General features: G+C 38.3%; 2 protein-coding genes across 2 annotated transcripts; one reads left to right on the top strand and one right to left on the bottom strand.

The window, feature by feature from the left end:
* Positions 1-2919: 2919 nt before the first annotated feature.
* Positions 2920-16625, top strand: hlfa (HLF transcription factor, PAR bZIP family member a). Its single transcript, XM_028041654.1, has 4 exons — positions 2920-3304; positions 6007-6357; positions 13010-13212; positions 13772-16625. The coding sequence occupies exons 1-4, from the start codon at positions 3190-3192 to the stop codon at positions 13985-13987; spliced, it is 885 nt and encodes a 294-aa protein (XP_027897455.1). The 5' UTR covers positions 2920-3189; the 3' UTR covers positions 13988-16625.
* A 2401-nt stretch (positions 16626-19026) lies between these two features.
* mmd (monocyte to macrophage differentiation-associated) lies at positions 19027-23840 on the bottom strand. Its single transcript, XM_028041655.1, has 7 exons — positions 23506-23840; positions 21824-21905; positions 21574-21734; positions 21373-21447; positions 21180-21281; positions 21037-21106; positions 19027-19868 (listed from the first exon to the last, which is right to left on the bottom strand). The coding sequence occupies exons 1-7, from the start codon at positions 23628-23630 to the stop codon at positions 19665-19667; spliced, it is 819 nt and encodes a 272-aa protein (XP_027897456.1). The 5' UTR covers positions 23631-23840; the 3' UTR covers positions 19027-19664.
* Positions 23841-26692: the final 2852 nt, after the last annotated feature.

Below are 26692 nucleotides of genomic sequence, written 5' to 3'. Positions count from 1 at the left end.
TCTGGCATGGTTTGAATGCAAATGTGAACACCAAGCGGACCGGAGACCGCTCCAAATGTAGGAAGCGGACTACAGCGCACGGCATTGTGGGTAAGTACAACCAAAACAAAAACGCCAATCTAATGCTAGCAGGAGAAATGGCTCTTGGTCTTTAGAGAAAGACACAAGAGAAATCCTACAACTGCTCAAATTTGATGCTATTTTTGTTTACATTTTGAGAAGAAGGAAGTTGTGCTCAGTGTTTATTAGTGCAGCGCCCCCACAGGCGAGGAGGGGAACATGTCCGTGCTGCTTAAATGTTTTGATTTGTTTGACTGTGCAATGTGAAAGTGAACTGGCAGCAGCTGAAAATGTAACAAATGTTGCAGTTTTGTTGTCTACCAGACTAAAAGCTGTGAAAATAAACCACTCAAACTTTAAATGAGAACTAGATAGCATAATTTTCCAGAATCTGATCGTCTTCAAACTGTTCATAGAGTGAGTCTTTTTTTGGCTTGTTCCTAATTTTAGGGAGCACATATGTTCTGTAAATGACATAGGGTAATTATTAACAACAAACAAACGGGCTGAGCCAAGCGAGGAGCCTTAAACTATGACTCAGCCACTACTACACTGGACAGCATGAGCCTCCATGTGTCGCACAGAGCAGCAGCCAGACAACACCCATTGGCTGAAAATAGGTCAAAGATTCACGTCATCTCTGGATGTGGGAACGCGGCGGATTACTTCCTCTTTCCTGTGATTTACAGCAGATCGCTGCGGCAACGCGGAGCGCTGGCTTCAGTTTAAACAGGCTTTACATGCAAACAACGGTGGAGGCTAAAAGAAAGAAATGTGCCAACACAGTGGAGACGGTGCAACAGTTAGGCTCCAGATCAGTCTGTGTCACTAAAAGATAAAGCAGAGATGCTGCTCCACAAAGTATTTACCTCCTGAACCTTTTGGGTTGATAATCAAAGATGCACCGATTCAAAATTAAAATCTGGATCAGTTTCAATATATATAAAAAATGTATTTAATTAATAGACAGAAAAGGTTTAAATGTGATTGTTGGGTTTAGTTTATACGCTAATTTTGCCGCACCAGAAATCACTGAAATTACAAAACAAAATATGCTAGAAGAGCTGAAAAAACAAAATCTAAGGCTGTTTTCTAGTCTGGTCCAAAATTGGAACATTTGTCACACTTTCTGCTGGTAATTATTTTTGGTACAGTTCTGCTTTAAATAAAGAACCTTATGTCAGTATGGAGAGTGATTAAAAAATAAAAGTCAACCTGGGAAATCTGTTATTTTAAATGCGAAAATGTCCCTTCCCCTATAGTATTTGTGCTGGTCCACCAGTTCAACCAGTGCAAAAACTGGTTTAGAGACCTGGAATGGCTCAAACTTCGAACCAGTTAAATTGGTGTGGCTCAACTGGAAAATCCTCCCAATGTGGTTGAATTTTAGCAGATTAAGTCAAAGCTCCTAAACAAACTCATCTTCAGTTGTCATGAACACAACAAGGTATTAGTTCCTCACAAAAACTGCTTTTGCATCAGGTGGCAAATACGTGATAAAGTTATAGTATTTAGATTAATTTAGAAAATCTTCAGACACCTGAGGTTCACTACCAGGTTTAAAACTTGATGTGTCTCAAACTTTTTAGTGATTTATTGGAGTTTTTTATCAGTGCTTTTTGGTGCAGCGCCACCACAGGCGAGGAGGGGAACATGTTTTTCTAATTTAGTTAGTTTGGTAAGTTTTCGTAAGATATCGGAGCAAGACTCAAGTAAAAAAAAAAATCATAAGGAAAATGTCTTGTTATAAGTGAAATAATATGCCAATGGAACAAATATTTAAGGAATAATTCACTAAAAACAAGCTCGTATATCTTGCTAAAAACTTACTTATGAGTCATTTTTGTCTTATTTTAAGCGTACAAAGATATTTGCACTCAAAACTAGACAAAAATACTTGTTTTTGTAGTGCATTTGCTCCTGGTTCCAGATTAAAGTGATGTTCAGGCAAATCATAAAAGCCCCACAAAGTTGTTTTCTTACTGTGAGCATTTCTGAAATGCTTTTGGCTGCACAGAACAAGCTGTCAGAGCTGGCGTGTGAGCGCAGCATAGCTGAAGAGGCTCAGTCTGTAAACGCCGACATGGCTCTGAATACTTTGCATAATTTTGCAAATGCAAGACAGTTGCATGAAAGTCAGTGAACCATGAAAGTGTTTAGAAATAGGTTACAGCATTGACTCACGCCCAGCAGAAAATACAATGATAGCGTCTGTGTGAGTAAACAGGATAGGTTATTATATGAAACATCATGAGACCACAATAGGAGCTGGACCAGGGGAGTTACTGTTTGCTTTGGGGTTTACGGCCTCGCTGTGTGCAGCACTCATAAAAAAAGACCAGAGAGATTTCTTGTGTGCATAAAACACAAAAGCTTGCATATTTTAAATAAAAGCATCTCTTTTATTGTTTACAAGCATTTTTACAGGGGCATTTTTACTGACTTTTTCATGTTTTTCTTCCACATTCTTTTTTCACTTGAAGGGGAAGTTTGCTTTTTGCCAACACTGCAAATCACAGAATATTACCAAGTATTTTTATTTACTTTCTAGTGCAAATATCTTATTACACTTTAAATAAGACAAAACTAACTGAGAAGTAAGAAGAGAAGAGCTTGTTTTAAGCCTTTATTTTATTTTACTTAGCAAATTTTCTCGAGTTTTTATTTTCGGTATAAATATATTCTCCTTTTTCCATCTACAATGGCCCTGATCCGCGGTCGCACCCAACTGTCAGTAAAGGCAGCACGGACATGGGGTTTTACCTGACGTCCCTGAACGTACAGTCCCCGCCCTCCCCGGTGCTTTGACGTCACTGGTGCCCTTCTCCTCACATGCACCGGGGAGTGCAGCAGCGACTCCCTCCACCTCTCCGCCTTCCTCCTCCTCCTCCTCCTCCTCTCTGCCAGAGAGCCCAGACGACAGACAGCCATCCAGCCGCTCACCGTCCTGCTCCTGCCGCCGCCGCTGAGCGGAGTGTGGTCTCCTTTTTTCCACCTGAGTGGGTTTCTCCACGAGCCGGATAGCGAGTTTTTATTATTATTTTTGAACTATTTTTTTTAATTTTTATTAATTACTAATCGGGTTTGGGGACATTTAATCTTTTTTACTCCTGCTGCCCTTCAAGTGAAATGGAGAAAATGGCCAGACCTCTTCCTATAAACCCAACTTTCCTGCCGCCGACTCATGGAGTCCTGAAATCCCTGCTGGAAAACCCGCTGAAACTCCCGTTTCACCACGATGAAGGTACGCTGTCTTAAAAAAATGTGCAAAACTTACTGCGCACACAGGTGCACGTAGGGCTGCTTGTTGGCGCACTTTGATCTGACAGATATAGCGGACTTAAAGGACACTGGTCAACCAAATCACCTAAAAGTGGCGCGTCTTTGTAGTTTGCGATCTTTGTTAAAAATTAAACGGTAATCTGATTGGCCAGGAGCGGCAAAGATAGGAAAATCAGAATGCTGTGTAATTCGGGTTTAATGTTTTTAACTGGCAGATTTGGCGTCAAATTCAGCCAGTAGGTGATTTAAACATGAAGTTATTTTCTCAATGAACACATAAGGATCCAGATTTAACCGCGCTGCTGTTGTGTCTGCGCTGTTAATAGCGTAAAGTGCTGTTTATAACATTTAAACCCCGCTGTCTTCAATGGGACTCATTAGCAGTACCAATACCTGTCGATAGAGGGCGTTTTCCATGTTGAAGCCTCTCTTAGGACGTGTTAAATGGATGTTAGCTGATATGAATGACGGATAATGTTTACCTTTAAAGGGCCAGGCTGCTCAAATATTAAATTTCTCACGGTTTAGTGAAAATTTCCACAGCTTCTAATGTTTCTCCCAGTCAGATGACAGAGAGAGATGGGTAGACTTGTTTAGAAAGGACCCTAAACATAAAAAAAAACACCTGCATGTTCATCTCAACACATCAGAATATAATTAAAAACGTAATTTATGTCAGTATAGTTGTTTATATTTCACATATAAACATGGTTTACACTATGGTGACTATGGTTTACACTTAAAGAAGATTGAACATTCAGTTTCTCATAAAAATGGAATATTATCAGTCCAATAATAAGAAAAAAAATATTTTTAATACAGAATTGCCTTGCTATGTGGAGGTAAATGATAAAAGAAGCTGCTGTATATAAGAGTATTAATGGAAAGTTAAGTGGCAGGAAAAAGTGTGGTGGAAAAAGGTGCATATGGATAACAACAGACTTCAGTGAATTGTAGATATTCAAGATTTTTGTCACAACCAATTATTGAATTCACATAGGCATATTGTTTTGTAGGCCTACCTTTGTCTCTTTAATTGGTCTAAGAAACTAAATTTGGGATTTTATCAACTGGAACATAAAATATTTTACATGGACAGAAACAAAAACTTTAACTGTGTAACTCTGATTGGACATTAGTTTCACTTTTTGAATCAAAATACAACAAGTAATTGATTTTACAATATATAATACAAGCTGAAATGATGGTTTTGGAGCTTGTCATTAGTGGGAAACCTCAAAAATTAAAGTCCCACTTCCGACCTAACAGGAAGTTGGGTGAGAAGGTTTCTGGGTTCCTACGCATTATCAACAAATGAATGGGGTAGTTCCCTTTTAAATCAATTTCCTTGTCTGGATAAGTTTGAAAAAAATATTCTAATTAATATTTAAGCAATATTTTTCAGCTATCAATTGCAATCAGTATCAGGGATTTTAGGTTATTTAGCTTGAACCACAAATGAATGCTAAACTTGTTATAATTTATGTATTTCTTTATAATATAAAATCAATGTAAGCAGTTAATAAATTAAATTTAAAAAATCATTTCACAACTATCATAATGCCAAAACAACTTTACTTTTGGGATTTTAACAACAAAAGGTACAAAAATGTATTTTTCAAAGATAATACAAACAGATTAATGGTGTTAAAGTTGAAAGAGTAGAGCCGCACCAACTTTATAAACTGAAAACTACTAAGGTAGTTAGTGCTACGAAGGTGAGGATGATGTTACGACAGAAAAACTATAACACAAAATTATAACACGATGGAAAAAACATGGCGCTAAAAGGCAAGTTTGATTTTTGGAGATAGTTGTGAGTTAAAGCGCTTCATGGAGTGAAGTTTTAATATTCTGTCGAGAGCAACCACAGGCCGTTTCTGTATGAATTTTTTCCTCTTATTTTTCAATTTTGCAACTTAAGAGGTTCCTGTGTTATATTTTAGAAATATAAGTTTAATAATGTGACAAGAATTTTCTGTTTATTCAGTCAATATTTAATACAGCTGACAGAAAGAAATATTACAATTTTATGATGTTTAAATTTAGCCCTTCATGTTATGGAAAGACCGTAAGCCCTCTTGACACAAGAGACGAAATTGACTGCTTATCAATCAACTTTACATTAACTCATTAATTGATCACTTTCATGCCTAATTGGTAGACCTGCCACAAAAGCAACTGTTGCTGGGCGATAAATTGTCCCAGACGTTACTGTTGTTTTGAGAACACAATATCAAAGATCAATAAACTTTAAATTCTAATGAACACTTACCACTGGAACTGGGAAACATTTTACATATCCAAATTTAATAAACAAAACAGAAACAACAAATAAAACAGATTATGAAGTCTCTATAAATGAAACTGTGCTTCAATCTAAGGCTAGTTGAGACCAGTTCACCAGACCTTTGCCAGCCAGCTTTTGGAAAAAGATAAAAGAGAAAAACTTGACTTGATGCAAATGGAAATGATTGAGATAGTTTAAATGTATCATGCGATTAATTAATTTATTCTGACATGGCTACTAATTGGTGTTTGTTGTTAAATCAGTTGTGGTTTTGTTTTGACCACAGCTTCTGGTCCTGATCAGACTGAAGTGACGCAGATTCCTGCTAGATGAGCCCAGGATGAAATCTGATGGGATTTGTTTTCTTCTTTCAGGATTTGGGAAGGATAAGGAGAAAGAGAAAAAGCTGGAAGATGAGAGCAGCACAGCCAGCCACCCCCAGTCGGCCTTCCTGGGGCCCACTCTGTGGGACAAGACCCTGCCGTACGACGGCGACAACTTCCAGCTGGAGTACATGGACCTGGAGGAGTTCCTGTCGGAAAACGGCATCCCAGCCAACACGGCCCAGAGCGAGCAGGCGGCGCAGCCGTCCCAGGCAGCACTGCAGCAGGTCTCGCCGCCCAAGCCGCCCACCCCCTCAGTGGTGGACCTCAGCAGCCGCGCCACCACCTCCGTTCACACAGCCATGCCGCCTCAGACCTGCCTGCACAGCCCCACCGCTGCAGGTAGGAAGCATACAGAGGCACACCTGCTCACTCACACACGTGGGCCCTCAAATGTCCTCCACATGTTCTTAGATGGTGTCTGTGCATCCTTAAAAGGACTTAAATTTATCTAAAATTTAGGTCTTAAAAGACTTAAGTTCATGAATCCATAGTTAAGTTCTTTAAAAAGTCTTAAATTCCTGTAAAGATAAGCTCTTATGAATTCTTAAATTAATGTATCTAAAGTTACGTTTTTGAAGAAGTTTTAAATTCCTGGGATAAGCCTTTAAAAGTCTAAAATGTATGTATCTAAAGATAAGGCCTTATGAAGTCTTAAATTAATGTATTTGAAGATAAGGCCTTAAAATGTGTTAAAGTCATTAGAAAAATTTTAAGTTGGTTTTAACTACGTTGATCACAGGCCTTAAATTTTGTCGTGGCAGGATTATTTAGTCTTGTAAATTAGGCTAGGTGACATGAACTTAAAGTTTTACCATGATATTTTGTGGTACTGTTGTGATAATAATAAAAGTGATGCTAAGAACTATATTTGCGTCTTTACTTAGATAACAGTATGGTTGTGATTTTATGACATAGTCTCACAAACACAAGTACTGCTGTGGAAAAACAGAACCGTTCCCAAACAGCTACTTCTGTGGCCTTAATTTCGTTCTAGGTGGCTTTAAAAAATTCTTGACGTTGCATATCTAAAATTAAGGCCTTAAGATTTAAATTCATTAGAAAAATTGTGTTGGCTTTAAATACGTTAATCACAGGTCTTAAAGATTGTCATGACAGGGTGATATAGTCTCCTATTTTCTATTCACTCTATTTTTCTGGTGGGACATCTTCATTATGTTCTTTAAATTCAGGCGGTTGATGCTGCCAGTAATTGATAATATACCTTTGATAGCTAGCTAGCTAACTTTATTTCATCAAAGGTAAAGGCAAATTAATGCTTAGTTGGCACTTCCGTTACCAGGCAGATACAAGACTAGGTGGATTTTGTTCAAAAAGGGAAAAAATCTTAAGTTTGGCACAGTTAAGTCCCCCAAGAATCTCCTATATTTGTAGTTGTTTTGGACCTCAATACCATTTAAGGTGGCATTAAAAAAGGTCTTTAAAAGTCTTAATTTTGACTTGCTAAACCCTGTTTCAGGTTGGGATGAAAATGACTCAATCTGTTAGTAATGCTGCAGGCTGATGAAACTCAGGCCTAAGTATGCAGCAGGACGGCTCTCGTTGAGCTCCGATTGGTTGAAAGAAGCTCCGCCCCCTCATTGTTTTTGTTTACTCCACCTTGTTTGGTTTTTTTAAAGCTGTGCCTCAGGCTTGAACTCGCTGAACCACATAAACTCACTTCATCCGACTCCACAAGGTGGAAACTTTCAGATTCACACGTTTTTGAATCTGTGTGGCGTTTTGGTCACCGCAGAAAACTTCTCGTTAAGGAAGCGGTTACGTAACGAGCTGGCATCCAGGAGGCGGCGGCTGCTTTTCCTGCCTGATCCTGGGACCGGTTCCCTTCCAGACTCTGACCGGCTGCTGGCAGCAGATCAGATCATGGAAGATAAACAGATGGAGACCCTGAGGGTGTTTACCTGAAGGGGCGGGGTCCCAGTGAGGGGCCTCTTGTGCCTGTCGGAGGGCCTCACTGACCCAGTGAGTCAGATGTTTTCAGGTTAATCAAACGATAACGGATCGGTCTGATTCCAGCTGCTGAGTCTGGTTTAGTTGGAGGTGTTTGCTGCTGGAGGTCTCCTCCCAAACATTTCCCCGGTCAGGAAGGAAGAACCCGGCTGGAGGTTCTGTAAACAGGTCTGACCTCATCTTTAATGTGCTGAATGCATCGCCAGGGAGGGGGATTATTCCACATTTTGTTCAATAAAATCTCAGAATCTTCTCACGTTTTAAGGAGAAAAATCATCTAAAATAAAGCAACAAACTGCAGGGATGAAAACAAACGCAGGAGAAATTAAATTAGTTTCATTTTACTCTTGAAACAATTTGCTGCTCCCATTTCTCAGGAAATTTATCAGATTGTGAAAAACACTCAATAAAGATTTAGATTTGCATGTTTTTACTCACATTTCCTAATGTGTGTTTATGTTACAATTTAAATTGATGGAATATTTAACCATTTTGTTTAGTTTAATTTTACATTATCAGAAAAATTCTTCATAATGGTAATAATTCTAAGAATAATGACAAAAGAATACACTTTGTTTAATAGAAAATAAATAAATGAATAAATCCTGAATTGAATAAATATCAGTAGTAGGAAGAAGAAATAAATGAATGCATTATAATAAAAGTTAATGTGCTTCGTTAAATACGCCACTACTAAATTTGCCCCGCCCATTTGCTGCACAAAATAATTTCACTGTTTTTTGGAAATTAGGTAAATATTTTTATTATTCACATTTCAATGAATTATAATGTGACATGACTGAAACATTTATTTAGAATGTGACTGAATAACAAAAAAATTGTAATTCAGTGATTTATTTAAATAATTATGGCCGGTTTGGTCCTCCGTATGTTCTTCAGCCAATCCTGCAGTCAGACTGGCTCCATATTTTCAGGCGTTTGAGGATTTTTTTCTCAGCTTCAGCTCAAATGTTAGAGGATCTCCTGCTCTGTTTGACATTCATGTGTCCGGGTTCTGTTTGGGTTCTTTTCGGGTCCGTCTAGCAGTTCACATTTAGCTCTCGCGTGAAGCCAGGATGGGGTTTCCTCTGGCGTGCGGCGCCATGTGACGGGCGCATGCGGGCGGCCGTGTGCAACGCTGAGCTGCAAACAGGAGCCCCCTCCTTTTCATTTCTCACTTTCTCCCACACCCACTCCACCCGCTCTGCTTCCTGTCCCCCCGCACCCCCCCGGGACCCGGCCCAGACTCAGAGCACACGCTGTACCCTGCAGAGGTCACACATGGACTCGGGCGTGCTCCGGTCAGGTGCGCGCTGCATTGTTCCAGCTCAGCGAGACTGGTCTCGTCCAACCGTAGCGTCGCAGGGCCTGCAGCTGGCGGCGCTCGTCCTGCTGAAGCAGATAACATCCTGGGTGTGCCACTGCTACGGCCTTCACAGGTCGAAGGTCGCATTCAGTACATTGACCCCGCAGCGGCCGGAGGGGGAGTCAGGTTGCAGGCCGAGCTGCGCCTGATTCCAGTTATCCAACTCCAGGTGCCTGAAGGAAGAAATCAGCTCCGTCTTGAGACAAACTGGGATTTAAATCAGAACTTTTCCATCTAGTTTATTTAATTTGAGTAAAATTCAGATAACCCGTTTTTTAATGAATATAAGGTTTTTCACAAATACATTTCACACACATTTAAAACATAAATATCAGAAAATAAGTTAATTCTCACAGTTAATCATTATTTTTTCTAAAGAATTAATAATTAAAATGACTATATTCTGTTTATATTATCAATAAAACAGGGTAAAATAACATTAAAAGGTACCACAAACATAAAAAAATAAAACCTCCTTTGTAAATCTTTTCAATATTTCTGCAGAATGTGCACAGGTTGCACAATCTGCCCCATTCATGCCTCAGATGATGCATCACTAACCTTCTTCATCTGAAACTGCAGAGGATGCAGATTTTTAAAATTTTAACTAATTAGCCAGCAGAGTGATGGGAAAGCAGCCAGCTTGTTGATGCACTGCTGTTCTGTCTCTGGTATATTTTATCATCTGAGGCTCAACATTCCAGCTGGAAGGTTTTTTGAGGTGAAATAAAAAACTTTCATGACCTGGAATGATCTTCCTCTGAGTCGGGTGGATGAACAGGAGGGTAAACTCTCTTTACTGTAAATACTCTCAGAGTTCAACAGTTCAGATACGCCCGGTCGTCATGACGACAGCGCCCATAAAATCATAAAAAGCCCAATACGATCGCTGAGCGTCAAGCTGGATCCAGCTTCAATAAATCAATAAATCCACATTCAGTGCAATATAAAGAAAACTTTATTGAATGTGGTTTAGAGGTTTCCATGGAAACCCAGCAGGGTAGCTGATTAATCTGAGTTCGTTCCTCCTCTTGGGTCTGGTCAGAACCGGGTCGTTGAGTTTAGACGTTCCTGTTCGGACCGCTTCTGCCTGGGTTACCTGCGCTCGCCTCGCAGAGGTCAGGTCGGACTATTTGTGTCGCCGCTTAAAGACGGATTATCTTTAATCTGGTCTCTGGTTTAGAAATGAAAGAACAGATGAGAAACGAAGTCTGAGACATTGTCAGTCTGAAACGGCAGAGGAACACACCGAGAACTAGATCTGAAACGATTAATCAGGATTAATCACGATTAATCGGTTATTCAAATAACCATAACAGTCATTAACCGGAGTATACCGACTCAAAAAGATATTTACTGAAACAACAATTCAGTCAGAGCAGAATTAAGCCAGAACTGTAAAAAAAAATTACAATTTCACAATTAGGATAAAGAAAACTTATTTTTCTGTAAATATGTTCTACCCTGAACTCTAGTGTAATTTTTCCTTCACCTGGTTCAAATTCTGTAAAAAAAAAAAAAAAAAATAAATTTAATCTCATATTAAGCAGGTTTTGCATCCAATTATTAATATAAAATTAATAATTCAAGCAGAAAGAGCTGAGTTGTTCACATGTTGATGTTGATGTTGAGTAGCAGGGTGACCCAAAACACACCAGCAGATCAAACTCGGAGTGGGTCAGAAAAACAAAATGGAGGCTTTTAAGTGGCCTACTCAAAGTCTGGTCTCTGATTCAGGTAACTTGCTTTGGTGGTACCTCAAACACTGCAAAAACAAGAAATCTTACCAAGTATTTTTGTCCAGTTCCTAGTGGAAATATGAAATAAGTTCAAACTAACTTGCAAGCAACTTTTCAAAACAAGATATAGGAGTTTGTTTAAAGTCAATAATTTCTTAATATTGGTGAAAAACAATACATTTTCTCCTAGTTCCACTGGAAGATTATTTCATTGTTAACGTAAAAAAATTAACATTTAGGAATTATTTACTCAAAATAAGCTTATTGTATGTTCGTTTTGCCTTTTATTAAGAGTACAGAGATATCTCCACTAGAAACTACACCAAAGATACTTAGTAGGATTTTGTGTTTTTGGCAGGAAAGTCTCCCATATATCTGAATCAGAACCATTCAACAGAATACCTGATGGTAGATGTCAGATAGCTTTAGGTTTTCAGATCATTTAGATCCATTTGTTCCAGCAAATCTCCTGCAGCGCTGCAGAGCAGGTCAGCGGCGCCGACCTCGTTAATGTGGGTCATGATGTTCGAGCCGCCAGCGGATCAGCGGCCGATGAAAATGCACGTAGCGCCTGGAGTTGTTCGGGACAGGAAGTCAGGAGTTTCTTAGCTCTTGAAACAGTCACACAGCAGGCAAATCCAGATTTTTCCCTGCAGTCTGAACAGACCAATTCCAATCTATAGCAAACATCCGATTTGTGCCTCTTCCATATCTGAATCTACATTGTATCCGATTGTTTCCAAACCCGTCTGAACGCTCATGTTGCGTTTTATCCAACTTTTATACCATTAATATGAGAAATGAGCCATAATTTGGCACCAGAAGAAGCCAGACGCTGGAAATCAAGATGTAAACAATGGCTGAAAATTATAATGATTAAATTATAAAAGATGTCAGTTCTTCTGACTCTTCTGACTACACATCCAAACAGACGTCACTACAGAGACTGTCAACATTTACTGCTTTCTTTTTATTAGCTTTCTGTCTTATGATCTCCACTGAATAGAATATCATTATTATAACAATGAAATTTTGGTACATACTTAAGATAAAAACAATGGCTCACTTAAAAAAAATGACTCACTTATCTGTTAAAAAGTTAATTTAAAGGGGCGGTATTATGTAAAATGCACTTTTTTGAACTTTACATGCCCCAACAAAAACAAAGCTGGAGTTTTGCTTTGATTCTTTCATGCATGTTTCAGAAATCCTTTAATCGCCATGGCAACCATTCAGCTGGGCAAAACCCCCGGGTGGGCCTAGCCCCGCCTTGGAGGACGAAGCTCCTCCTAAGAGCTACAAAACTTCAGCCTCACAGAGCAACCCTCTCCCACTAGGCTCCTTCAGACTAGCCAGCAGCAATTAGCAAACACCTGATGGAACTGCACATCTGGTAAAAACGAGTTTCAGAAGGAGCAGGAGGTTTTAAAGAGACAGACGTTAAATTACAATGTCAACGTCTTTTTAAGTCCTATTTGATTATATAACTTCTTGATTGTGCTATAAAGAGGAAAACACAAAACTGCCCCTTTAAAGCCTCCACTGTGTCTGAATTAGAACTCCCACTGCTGATTAAATGTTAAAATTGATTAATAAACATAATCTATTATTACTTCAGTAAACGATGTGTTGCTGTGTGATGCCTACGTTCTTCTTCTGTGCTTTCTGGTCGCTTGAGGACGTAAAGCGTTCATGCAGTCGGGTTTAGTTGCAAAAAAATAACAGATTTCAGAAAAAAATCAGAACCTGCTGCTTCTCGATCAGCTGTTGGTCGAGTGTTTGTGTAACCGTTGTGTGGCAGCACCACCCGCTGGTTGGTGGAGGTATTACCGCCTCAAGCAGAACTGGATGCTTCACAGGGAACAAACGTGGCCTCCCAGTTCTGATGTTCTGTTTCTCTCCTCTGTCCGGTCCGCAGCCAGAGACACACCCAGCCCCATCGACCCGGAGTCCATCCAGGTCCCAATGACGTACGAGCCGGACCCGGCCGACCTGGCGCTGTCCAGTGTTCCGGGTCAGGAGATGTTCGATCCCAGGAAGCGCAAGTTCTCCGCCGAGGAGCTGAAGCCGCAGCCCATGATCAAGAAAGCCCGGAAGATCTTCATCCCCGAGGACCTGAAGGTGAGGAAGAGTCTGTGGGCCAGACCGGAACCAGAACCCAGAACAGGAACCCATCACAATGACATGGGAAATAAAATCTTTCTTTTTTCATTTAGGCAGAGTATTTAGATTTTAACTAAAATATTATCTTAGTTTTCCTTCCCTCTTTCTTTCTTTCTCTCTCTCTCTTCCTCTCTTCCTCCCTTCCTTCCTTCACTATTTTCTTAAGTCGGTCAGAAACAGCTGATCTTTTCAGATGTTCATGCAGATGCATGTTTTGCTACGACTGATCGGGCATTCACTAAAGCAATGCTGTTATTGCATTTTAGGCAATAAAATGTTAATTTGTTATTTAAAAATTAATTGAACTATCTATTTTTTTAATGTATTTCTAATATTGTATAAATTTAACTTAAGTAGTTAAACGAAAGATCAGCAGCATGTTCCAACCTTCACTGGAATCGTCACTGATGATTAATAGTTAGTGGCAGGATTCACCTTCAAAATAAAAGCATAATTTATTTTTAGTATTTTATTGCCATGTTGTTTTGCTGACTGAGCCCTCTGCTGCTCCCTGCAGGATGATAGGTACTGGGCGCGACGCAGAAAGAACAACGTGGCGGCGAAGCGCTCGCGGGACGCACGCCGCCTCAAAGAGAACCAGATCGCCATCCGAGCCGGCTTCCTGGAGAAGGAGAACGCCGCGCTGCGTCTCGAGGTGGCCGACTTGAGGAAGGAGCTGGGCCGCTGCAAGAACATTCTGGCTAAATACGAGGCGCGACATGGGCCCCTGTGAGCCCCTCCTGTGGCCCACCTCTGTTCCCAGAACCTCCAGTTTGCCCTCCTGTTTAAAGGACAATGTCTCTAATGGCGGCACCTCCACCTGTATGATTCTGGTATTTTGTTAAGCTTCATCTCGTCTGCTCCTCCTTTGATTTCTCTACACGGTTTGAATAAATAGATATAAATATATTTACATGTGCGTACTTCCCACTGTGAGGAGTTCGAGCCCGCCTCCTTCTCTACATCAGACCAGGACTAAAATCCTCTTTATTTTGTTGTTCTTAGCCACTTATGTTAGTACTTCCTGTCCAGTTCAGGAACATTTTGCTCTCTGTTAGTATTATGTTTTAATTTCTTGAGCAATAATTTTAAATATGTCTCCACCTCCTGCTCCCGTTCGTTAACTTCTGCACTAACTAGCGTCTCACAATCGGATCCGGTTCAAGAAAATTCCTGCTATTTATCTCCCTTTTATTTCTCAGATGGAAGTTTGTTGTTTTTATATCTATAAATAAATATATATATATATATTCTGTTGATATAATTGTTAGTATTATTACTGCTCTGAAAGCTGTGGTTGTTTAGCCTCCTTCTCTTCAGGTTGAAGCATGGTTTCTCTCTGTTTTTTTGGACTAGTTGTTGATTCTTTGGATTCTGTTTGACTTGGCATGACTAGTCCGACTGGTTTTGTTTTGTTTTTTTCTTTCTTGTAGGACTCAGTGCAGATGTTTTGTCGGTGGCGTCTGTTTGCCGTCTTTTTACAGATGGCTGTATGAATGTAAAAGAGAAAGAAGGTTGGATGGTGTTGTCCAATACTGTGGTTCACCCAGTCAGTTTGTTTCTTGCAGACCAAACCAGAGATGTTTCTATAAATCTGTACGTTGTTCCTTTTTTGTACAGTATTTTTCCAATATATATATATATAGAATTGGTGAATTGTGTATTTTAAAGGCACAACAAATCCAGAGAAATATAAAAAATGTGTTTAATAAAATAAATGAATAAATAAAAAGGTATTTTGATTTTCTATTTGAGGGAATGGGAAGGAAACCAAAATATTGGGGGCATTATTGTAATTATATAATATGATTTCAACACTTAATGTGCTTAATGTTCTCAGACACATGGGATGGCGTTACTATGACGGCAGGGAAACTATAGCTGGTTCTTCCTGCTGCTCTGCGATTGTTTTCTTCAGTTGTAGCGAGTCCCTGAACCCGAGTGATGAACTTTTTGTTTTGTTTTTGCTGTTTTCTTTTTAGCTGGGCTTACTGCAGAGTCTTTAGATTGAAGCTGGATTTATGAGTCATGTTTTAGACAGCCATCAGTCTACAATGTGGATATGTTGTTTCACAAGGCAGATCATGGCATGTATGGAAGTCCAGAGGTCCCAAAATGATGGCATCTTTTTGGATGAAAATTCTAAAGATTATTTCTTGCAAATATTTGCAGTTCGCTCTAATTGTGCAAAACGTAACCCGTTGCAGAAAGATTTACCTCAAACATCATCTCACTGTAGTAGATGAGGCCACTAATGCCAGATGTCGCATAACCTACACCAATACCAAAGATTGTTTTGGAAGCAATTATCCTCAATCAACATCACAAATTTGCACACTAATTATTTTATTCAAATAAACCAGCTCTGCTTAATTTGGCCCCTGGTTAATGGCAAAAACTATTTTTAAATATTTTTGCCATAAGTGCTTTTCTCATTTGATTTTGAAAAGATTGCATTATATTTTGTTAAAAGGCTCATGAAATATTACATCAAATTTTAACCATCTCGGAAGCATCATGGTTTTTAATGACAGTTGCTGTTTTCAGCTGGCACTTTCTGCTTGAAAATTAGATATTCTGCAAATGATTAAATTAGCAGTTTCCATTCCTGCCATAAAATTTTTATTAAGTTAAAGCAACACTACATCCTTCTTGAACACAAGTGGGCAGAAGCTGTGTAATAATTCAACAAAATAACACATTTAACATACTCTTAAGATTTTTTTAGTTGCTCATTGATTCCAATAAGTTTTTGGCATCTCAGGACTTCCGTATTTGTCTCCTGAGGTCATGCTCATTTGGATCTTCTGTATTTGGTTCATTTAAAGATTGGTAAAGTGAAATAAAATAAATCCTGGAACCTTCACCCCTGTAAAACAAAACTCTCACATTCCACTGAGACTTTTCGGCGCGTTATCGATCTGGTGTGAGCGATATTAGGCGACCATTTTGTTACTCAGAGTTTTTATCCCTTTTGAGGCTCCAAAGCTTCCAGGCGTCTTTGTTTTTCATTAGAATCAAGCAGGAAAAAGCCAGTAATGAATCTGTGAAATCCCAAACGTACCTCACGTGTGGAGTGATCCCTCTACCTCACCTGGAAATATTAACCATAATCATCGTGAGTTTGTTCCAGTGCCTTTAATTCACCGACTGTTTCCCCGTGTTTTGGTCCCGTACAGATTGGCGCCAGAAGATTTCCTGAACCTTCGTTTTATTTCAAACATTGCAGCAGATTTGTAACCATTGTATTCATGGCAACACCAACAGACTGTTTCAGAGTGTTTAAAGCATAAAGGAGTATTACGTGTTGTTCAGCCCCCTGCCTCTCTGTCTGTAATTTCTAGTGTCTAATAAAAATACCACTTATTTTCCCATGTGTTTTCATTCTCTGCACAAATATGCATATGTCAAAATATTAGAATATAGTGAAAAAGTTTAATATTTTTTAATATTCTAAATATTGCTATAAATATTTAGTATTTCTAGCAACTTGGATGTTATATAGATTTATCACACACTAAAATATTTCGTGCTGTTATATGTTGTAATCTTCAAAATTGTGGCTCACAGATGATGAAAACTCAAAAGAAAATTAAAATATTACATCTTATTAATAAAAAAAGGACATTTTAAGCAGAGATAGTTTTTTGAAAGGTATGTTCAGTTCTATGCGTTTAATATTTGGCCTGGGCTCCTTTTGGATGAAGTACTGCATCAATGTGGCGTAGCGTGGAGGAGGTCACCCTGTGGTTCTGCTGAGGTTCTGGAAGTCCAGGTTGAATTGATGACAGCCTTCAGATTATGTCCATTGTTGGTTCTGGTGTTTCTAATCTTTCAGTTTTAGCTTTTGGCTTCAGTTATATTATTTCAGCTTTTCTAATGTTCATCAGCTGCTCCCTATTGTAAAGCACCCTGTTGCTATGGTTACGGATGTGACCCCAGTCCTTCTGTCCGCCTCATGCTACAATCCAGCATCACTTGTGAAGATATTTAAGGTGTTTTGACACCTGATATTTCGATTGGGGAACAAACTTGCAACATTTATTACATTTTCAGCTGGTACTGTGCCAAACGAATCAAACCTTTTGAAAAACCTGTTCCCCTCCTCGCCTGTGGAGGTGCTGCACCAAGAACTAATGAAAAGCAAGAAAAAACTCAAAACTCAGAAGATAATGGGCTCTTTGCACCTCAGCTTCCGCGTTCGGGGAAAAGCGGCTCAGTTGTTTCCGATCTATTGAAAATGGCTCTTTACACTCTGTGTTTGCAGGGCTTGTCCAAGGTAACAATTAATGATGTACATCAATCCGAAGCCCCGACAACTAAGCTGGAGAAAGGTTTTAACATGTACGCCTCATTATAAGTTCACAGATACGAAGGTGAGTTTTACTTTATTTAAACTTTGTGCCTAACATTAGCTTTAGCTTATGCTAGTAGACAATTTTCTCGGACATTTGTCTTGTAAAAATGTGCTATTTAAGTATCTAAACATTTTTCATCCATTCTAACGGACAATGTTTTTACCTTGTTTTCAAGTATATTACGTGGTTTATTGTCGTTAGTGTCAGAGACCAAGTAACAGGGATTTTACGGTTCAGGCTTTTTGCTTCTGAAGCCTGAGGAACAACAAGCCCATAGCTTAACAGTAGAGCAGCTCTGGTGTCGGAGTTCTAGTTCAGCTGACGGTTCAGGTTCAGAGTTGTTGCTTTTAGAAAAATATGGCCGTGTTCCTTAAGGTCTCCGTGTTACTTCGCTTTATTAGTTTTGCATGCTTCTTGTGAAGCAGGACGGTGTTCACAGCGGTTTGTACAGGCGGATCAGTAGCTCGGCTGTCTGGCTCCGGTCTGCTCTCTCGTTCCCATAAACTCGATCATTCAGGCTGAATACAGAAGTGATTCCATGGAAATAACACAGGAAGCTCCTTTACCTTCTTTCTTAGGCTGAAGAAGCTGATCCAGAGTGAAGTGAAGGCTGTAAACTTTGCTGTGCAGCGTTAGCTTTAGCTGGTAGCGACGAATATTTACAAGCCACCGTCTTCTTAATTCAGGGCCGCTTGGAAATCCATGAAAACTTAAAAGCCCATTATATTAGGAAGACAGCAAAGTGCATAATATTGTTTTATTTGCGTGTGAAATACGACTTTGTCTTTTCTAGCTGTCATGGTAACTCAAAGCGGGAAAAAGAAGAGCCGCATTTGCGCATGCGGTTGTGACGTCAGCGCAGCAGGTGCAAAGAGCCCAAGGGAGTGGGGTCAGATTTTAGCGGTTGTAAGACTTTTATATTGTCTTTGGTTAAAAAACAAAAACAAAATTAAAAAAAAATTATTATTAAAACGTATAATTCTTGAACTGCAGTTTACCGAAAGCAAAATGAACTGAATCCAGACACCAAGCTGCAGATATTGTCTTTATTGTCACATTACCAAGGTGATGTTCAGTACAGTGGAGCGTTCAGATTTTACAAAGAACCATCACCAGCCAGTGGAAGAGACAAAACAAAAGCAATTATTCTCTGCAAAAAGGCCAGAATCAACATAGAAAACAGACTGGATCACAAGAGAAGAGTCATGATTATTAAAACATGAGCTGTGATTTCGTTTCAGACGTTGCTAGGAAGGAAAAACAAAACAGGAAGCAAACGTACAAAAAAACAAAACCATAAAGTCCTCATGATATGAAACTTTTTAACATCAGTGTGCAAAAATCACAAGACACACAACAGGAAATGTTACACCACACAACAGATCACACACACACGCACACACACACAATATTCACATTTTTATTTAAAAAAAAAAAAAAGATAAATCAAATTGCTTTTAATTGGGAGTCTCCTCATTTGGCTCACTAACACCCAGCTCTCCTGTTTCTCTTCTATACTATGAAATACTGAGAAATGCTACCCAGCTGCCACCAGAGGGCGCCAACAACTTCCAGTAGAAACAGAGAGAATGCCCTAAACAGATATAAATAGAAGAAAACATGATTAACACAACATTTTTGGTTCAGATGTGAGAATAACTCTACCGTAACACTTTATTAACCAATTAAATTTTAATTAAAACTTTGAAGTTTTTGTTATGCTGCCTTTATTTGGAGCTTTGGTTTATTTCAGTAGAAATAAGAGCTGATGATTTTTAGCACCTTGCTCGATTTTCTCCAGATGAAACGGATCAACCCTTAAAGAGGAATGTGACTCGCTTTGAGTGCTTTTAAAAAGACGTTATCAAACGTCACAAATACTGAAGCTTTGGAGATTTCTTCTCTTACACAAACACTTGATTTCACCAGAGGACTGTGACAACCCTGCTTTCCTCCTGGTTACAAAACAGTAAACAAGTTAAGGTTGTTGTCGTAAACTTTTACTGTTGCAGCTCGGTTGAGCAGTGGGGGGGCGGCTGGGCGGAGAGATGGTCAGGACTGGAGGAGGGATTTGGAGCTGGCCGCGTTGTACAGGTACTTCCAGATGGCGTAGTAATGCACGGCGGCAGCCAGAGCCACAAACACGTGCCAGATGGCGTGAGCAAAGGGGATGACGCCGTCGCTCTTGAAGAAGAACACGCCGAGGCAGTAGATGAGTCCTCCACACGCCAGCTCCTGCAGGCCGTCCGTGTTGCTCTGCAAAAACAAAAACAGAGAAAAATGTATTCCTAGAAGCTGCACTGAAACTCAAAGGCACCATATTCTTTATAACCACAAGGGAGCAGCAGAGAGAAAAACGCAAATACTCTTACACCTACATTAAATTCTGATTAGGGGCGGGACTTTAACTTGTTAATTTAGGTAATACCCAGAATATCCAAAAATTATACTAGAGTAAGAGTAGCACTACTTCAACATATGTTTACGTAAAGTAAAAAAAAAAAAAAGAGTAAAAAAATATTTGGTAAAGAAAAACTACTCAAGGTCAAATGATCGATTGTTAGTACTTAAAAATTACATGTTAGATGGAGCAAAATATAAAGTTAAATGGCATTTTAAGGACAAAAATGACAAAAAATAAAATCAGGCCAAAGATAATTTTCAAAATCAGTTTTAAATAAGAAACTTATGAAACTTTAACACAAACCTGCAGGTGTGTGTCTGTCTGGGTACATTTTTGGTGAAGCATTTTTATTTTATCATTCAGCGGGTAGAGAATCCAGAAATTTTACTCAAGTAAAAGTAGAAATACTTCATAATAAAATTAGTCAAGTAAAATAAAAAGTGCAGAGCAGTGAAAATTTTTTTCCAAAAAGTTGCCCAAGTAAATGTAATAGAGTAAATGTAACTAGTTACTACCCAACTCTGGTTTTAATGCAACTAAACTGCATTTTTAGTTTTTAAAAAAATGAAGGTTCCAGCTACTCAAAAGTTTCTGTCTGTAAATCTGAAGCTCAAGCGACGGACAATAAAGCTGCTTCTCTTTGCTCACTGGGAATTAATTTCTGCTTCTAAAGATGATCTGATGCTAAGTTAACCTAAAAAGAGTTAGCCTGTCATCGAAGATATTGTAAATTAAAATAGCATCTCAATGCTAAGCAGACGTCACCAATGCTGATGCTACATCATGAGTTCCTGAAACACTTGAAAACTAAATGAGTCGAGTAACATTTAGCACCAACATGATGGTCGAATCACAGATTAAAAACAATAAATATATTTATTTTTGAGCTCATATGTCTATTTATTCAACAATTAAACAGAAAAATGTGTTTTTGAATTGAAAATTTAGCTTATTTTGCCTATAAAGTTTAATTAATTACAGACCTTAACGTAATCTGGCAAAATGGCAGGATCTTCTTACCATTGATGCCACGACTGATGCAGGAAAAAATCCCATAGTCAAATAGAAGGCCAACTCCACCAGTTTGTACCTGAGAAGACAAACATGCGCAGGATGAGTTTGGACACCCGCCGCTAACGGCTGCAGTCTGAACAGAAACTCACTTTTCATGATAGTTGAAGACATAAATGGTCCCGGCAGCAGCCATGAGCCACACAAACCAGCGCATGTGAGCCGCTAACGGTCCGAGGTCCCGCAGGTTCAACCTGAACCGAGACAAAAACAGAACCAGCCCAGAGTCAGGCTTCGCTTTCAACGGCAGCTGTGTGCATGTTCTGCTCTTAGCCGGACGCTCACCAAGGTGTGTAAGAGGCAGCGATGAAGAAGTAGATGACGACTCGGTCACACATGTGGAAGCACTGCTCCACTGACCTGTAACACAGAGAAACTGGTTAAACTGGTTCCAGGAAGAGATGCTGGGTCATACCAGAGCACCAGCATTAAGTAACATCTAAAATGGAGGCTTGGTTGCGAGGAAATGAATGCAAACCCTCTCACCTCATGTGGCTCTTCTTCCAGGTGATGATGTGAAACACGGTGGAGACCACGAAGAGGGCGCACAGGCCCAGTCCGTACACCCAGGCCGTGATCCGCTCCCAGTTGTTGTCGGACAAGCAGTGCAAGAGTGTCATTCCCACGAAGGCCGGCACGATGAGGAGCTGCAGAGACGAGAGTAAACAAACGGCAGTCAGCGGACAGTCCCAGACCGGAGCGGGTCGGCGGCGGCGTTCAGAGAGACGGGACTCACTGCATGAGTGTAGCAGTTGGCAGCATGTTCGTAGACGGTGGGCTGGTAGCGGCAGTTAGCAGAAGCCCGTCGGTTCATGAATCTGAAACCAGAAAAGTGAAACTTTTGAGTCAGAAAGACTCAAAATAAAAAACAGGCTGAAATATAAAACCGAGTTTGTGTTTTGGTGTCACAGTAAGCAATGCAGTAATTTCCATTTGCATGAATTAATACTAAAGTCTTCAGTTTTTTGGTTTCAACTAGCTCATTTTTGAAGAACAATTTTGTTTCACAGACTTTATAAATCATTTTATTTGTTGTTTCTGTTGTTTTTCTTATTTATTTTATACATTTAAAATTTAAAGTTAATTGAACTTTGAGAATTTGCGTTACTATGCAATTACCATTATATTACTTGAAAATGGTCTCAAAACGACAATATTATCTTTTGTCACAATAACTTATGGATATCGTGACAGGCCTACTCTGGTGAGCGTCTTTGCGTGTTTGGAAATCACAGCATCACCTCCAAACATTCAAATGAAGCTAAATATATAGACCTGTCACGATAACAAATTTTGACAGACAATTAATTGTCCCAGGAGTTATTGCAATAAACGATAATATTGTTGTTTTGAAATCACTTTTAAAATAAACGTTAAATTCTAAAGAACATTTAACACTGGAAGATATTTTAAATATCCAAAATAAAACAAAACAAATTAAATCAATTATGATGTCTCTGTAAAAAAACAAAAAAACAAAACTGTCCTTCAAAAACAGGGTTAGTTGAAACCGAAGCACCAGAGTGAAGACGTTTGCACCCAGTTCTTGGTAGAAAGAGAAAAACAAGAAAAATGATTAATCATGCAAACGGAAACTTCTGAGCTTGTTTTAATTTAACAAGTGATTAATTGATTTATTGCAACAGGCCTATAAATATGTTGGCTCTGAGTTGAACCCTGATGCAATCATAGCTTCAACCAACTTGTTTGTCAAACCGTTCACCTCACCACTGTTACAACATAACTGATCAAACTGATAGCAGTATTAGCTAACTAATGTAGTAATATTTGTTGCTTAATGCAGTTCACCATTATCTGAACAGGTGTATGATAAAATAATAATGAAACAGTTCTGTTTTCTTATTTATTTTATACATTCCAAATGTCTTCTGGTTTATTCCAGTGTTAAAATAATGAACAAACATCTGTACATCTGTAGTATGCATACTACAGATGTTAGTATGCTTTATAATTTCAGTGCTTAAATATATTCACGTGGTGAAAACTATGTTTTAAATTCTTCTATGTAATAAAAACAAATTCCACGAAATGAGAATTACTTGATTGCAAAACCATTTAAATATTAAAAAGTGTATTATTTGGCCAAAACAGAAGTATCTAAAACCCCAAAGATGATTAATATAAATAATGATTAACACCGATTTCATATCGAAAGACAAAGAGGCCGGAAGTGAACCCTCCCCATCTTATTGAGAAAAAAACTGATTTTCATAGATCAACAGGCATCCAGGAAGCCTATCAAAATTATGAATAGTTTTTATCATAACTGTAGCCTTAGATTAGTCAATTGTTAAAACTTTGCATTTCTGGAAATTCTCATATAATTTATACAAACTTTATTCACACAAAAAATAACATTTTTATTATCTAAAAAGAGCCAAAACTGCCTTCACTTACCTGTGAAAACTATAAACACCCTTCATATCTGCTCCTTTTATATTCCACAGATTAAAACAACAGAGACCTGATGAATAAAACAATAAACCTGCCCGAGGAGCCGCACAAATCGAAAGGCCTAACATCCAGCTAGCGGGCTACAAGCTAACTGTAGCTACAAGGCACCGTCGGCATCACCCCGCCCACTGCTAAAGCTCCATTTTAGCCTTTTTCTCAACACCATTATGATGGAAACCGCGAATCAACGCCTCATCTGGAAGATGGAAATGTCCATTAACACCAGCGTCTCACAGGCGGAAGCCCATAGCGCCCCGAACACCAGGGGCTGCTCAGACAGTAAAGAAAATCTGAAACCTGCTGAACTCTACCGGCGTTGATTGGCAGTGGGCTGAGCCAATCAGGAGCGACGCTTCTGCAATACGGGCCAATCAGATTTGAGATAGACGGTAACGTCATAAATATTAACTTTCATAAATTGTTTATACACCTGACCCAAAGGTAATATAGTTCAACAAATAATTTATCAATCAAATTAATATTTAAACGTAAAAGAAAACTGCTATAAATCCATAAATAAATAAAAACGATAGATTTTTTTATAACTGTTAATCATGTATTAAATACACAATAAAATGAAACACGCTTTATTAGATAACTAGATAGATTAATATAATCTATCTATCTATCTATCTATCTATCTATCTATCTATCTATCTATCTATCTATCTATCTATCTATCTATCTATCTATCTATCTATCTATCTATCTATAAAATAAAGATACATGACACACAGATTATCATTTAAAGTCTTATCATTATTATTATGAGACAGACCACTTTGTTTTTGTTTTTTTGTTTTGTGGTAAACTTCTTCTGATTCAAACACTTAATCTGAGTAAAAACCTTCAGACACATTTTGGCCATGAGTCCAGACAGTGAACTGCACACACTGCCATGTCAAGCTGGTAAAGCCCGGTTACATAACAGCACTGTGACTCCTTTAATGCTGTTTAGATGTAAAGGAGTGTTTATGTAAGAACACAGAGGGCTTAGTAAAGTTCGCTCTGTATTCGACCTCAAAATGAAACCTCTCTGGTGTGTTTCTGCCTCTTTTCTGGGAATATTTCTAATCCGCAGCTACATTTGTTTGTGCACTCCCTGGTTTTGCTCACATCTCTACAGACGTCGCTCATCATGGCTGGATGTAACTGATCTGAGTGTTTATCTGACTTCCACTAATCACTTTCTCAGGTGGGTGGAGGATGAGGTTTCTCTGCCGTTTAACCTGCTCTCACCGGAGACGCTGCGTCAGATTACACGGGGAATTTCCACCTGGTCAAACGATCTTTACGTCTAAACAAACAACTGGGAATACATTCACAAACTAATGGGTTGGATTTTATTTAGTAATGTCCTGTTTGAGTTTTATTTTTGTGTTGTAGTTTAGCAACTCAACCTCAAAACAAACTTTGGTTTGATTTGCTCTCAAATTATAATATGTTCTATTTTGCACACAAATCATGTTAATATGTTATTAAAGATTTTTGTAAACAACTGTAAACTTTTTCCAAATTCTGTCCAAGGTTTGAAAAGGTAATCAAAAGGAGAAGAAAACACCTAAAGGTCAGAAGTTTGATTTTATATGAAACTTAAGTATGATAAATAATAAAGTATGAAATATCACACAGTGCTGGTAAAAAGTTTCTTCTAAGAAGGTATAAATCAAAAACTGTATTCAGGATAATAATAATAATAATAATAAAATGTAGTTTACAATACACTCTACATGTAAATCTCAAAGTGCTACCGAATTAAAACTAAAACATTAACCAACGTAAAAACGATAAAAACTTATTAAAAATATTAATTGTAAGATATTAAGTAAAAAAATATTAAAACAGTGATTGAGTTTACATTTCAAATTGTACAATAATGAACCTTAAATTTCATTATTTCTTAGTTTGTTTTTATATGTCTATTTTTTAAAAGACTCCTATCCTACAGCAAAGTAGTTGACATCCAGACCAGCATTAGATGTGTAAATGTTTCTGAGCGGGGAGCTTTTTAAAATTTGGATTTAAGATAAAATATCACATGGAGGAATAAAGATTTGTCACATGTTCTATTGCTGTAAAGTCAATTTATTTATTTTTTTCTGTCATTTAAAAAAAAACAAACTTTTCCATTCGCAAGTCAAAAGGGAAAAAAAACAATACTGAAAAAAATTGAGACATTTTTTCTTTGTTGAATGCAAAACAAATTTCCTTCAAAGTTGATCTAGATCAAATATTTTCCACTTATTCTCAGCCTGGATTATAAGATCTGGATCTGAAAAGACCACCAACAATCCTTCTCTGGTTAAATTGAGTCCAACTCTTTAACTTTTAATTTCAAATCTTAAACAAGTATTTTGACTAAATATTTTATTTAATCACAAAGTAATAATTAATTATTTCTGTATTTCTAAAATATTATTAAATGTTAACTTTACTGATTCTGTTACTTTTTAAAGTATTAATAGAAATAAACAAATCATCCAATAAATTGAGAATATGACAAGAAAACTGATCAATAATAAATGGAATAACATGTTCATCTGCTTTTACAACATTACATGAGTAACATCATATCATTAAGAAAAACAAATTGAATTGTTCAGTTGTATAGAATCAATGATTCAGAGAATTGCTGATAATCAGAGGAAATCAATTAGCTGGTAATGTTAGCAGATACTAGAGCAGAACCTCTAATTTAAAAGCTAATCTGTAATTATTTGGATGTTTACAGCTAAATTAGAACATTTTTATATTTCATGATCAAATTAGTGATCAAAAAAACCCAAACTTACATTTTAAGCTAACATTAACCACACATTAGCATCTTTATTAGCTTTGACTCGTCATTCTTTGGGTAAGACTAAATTTTCTCTACTCTGGGGTACAGCTTTCATGTTTTTAATCCCTGATTAGACGCAGGATCATATCCGACTCCATCGTCTCTCTGATCAGGTTTCTAAACATACAGCCAGGCAGAGGAGTGGCAAAAGCAAACGTGGTGGATTAGCAGTGCTTTGCAACAACTGAAGGTGTTACTGGGGAATATTGTTTCTTCTGTCTGGATATGGAGCTGTTAACATGTCATGATAATTATGAGACCATCATATAACAACAGTCTGCAGTCAGAGGC

This window comes from Xiphophorus couchianus, chromosome 16, assembly GCF_001444195.1.
Source record: "Xiphophorus couchianus chromosome 16, X_couchianus-1.0, whole genome shotgun sequence".
Classification (NCBI taxonomy): Eukaryota; Metazoa; Chordata; class Actinopteri; order Cyprinodontiformes; family Poeciliidae; genus Xiphophorus; species Xiphophorus couchianus.
This window is presented reverse-complemented; position numbering and strand designations above follow the sequence as displayed.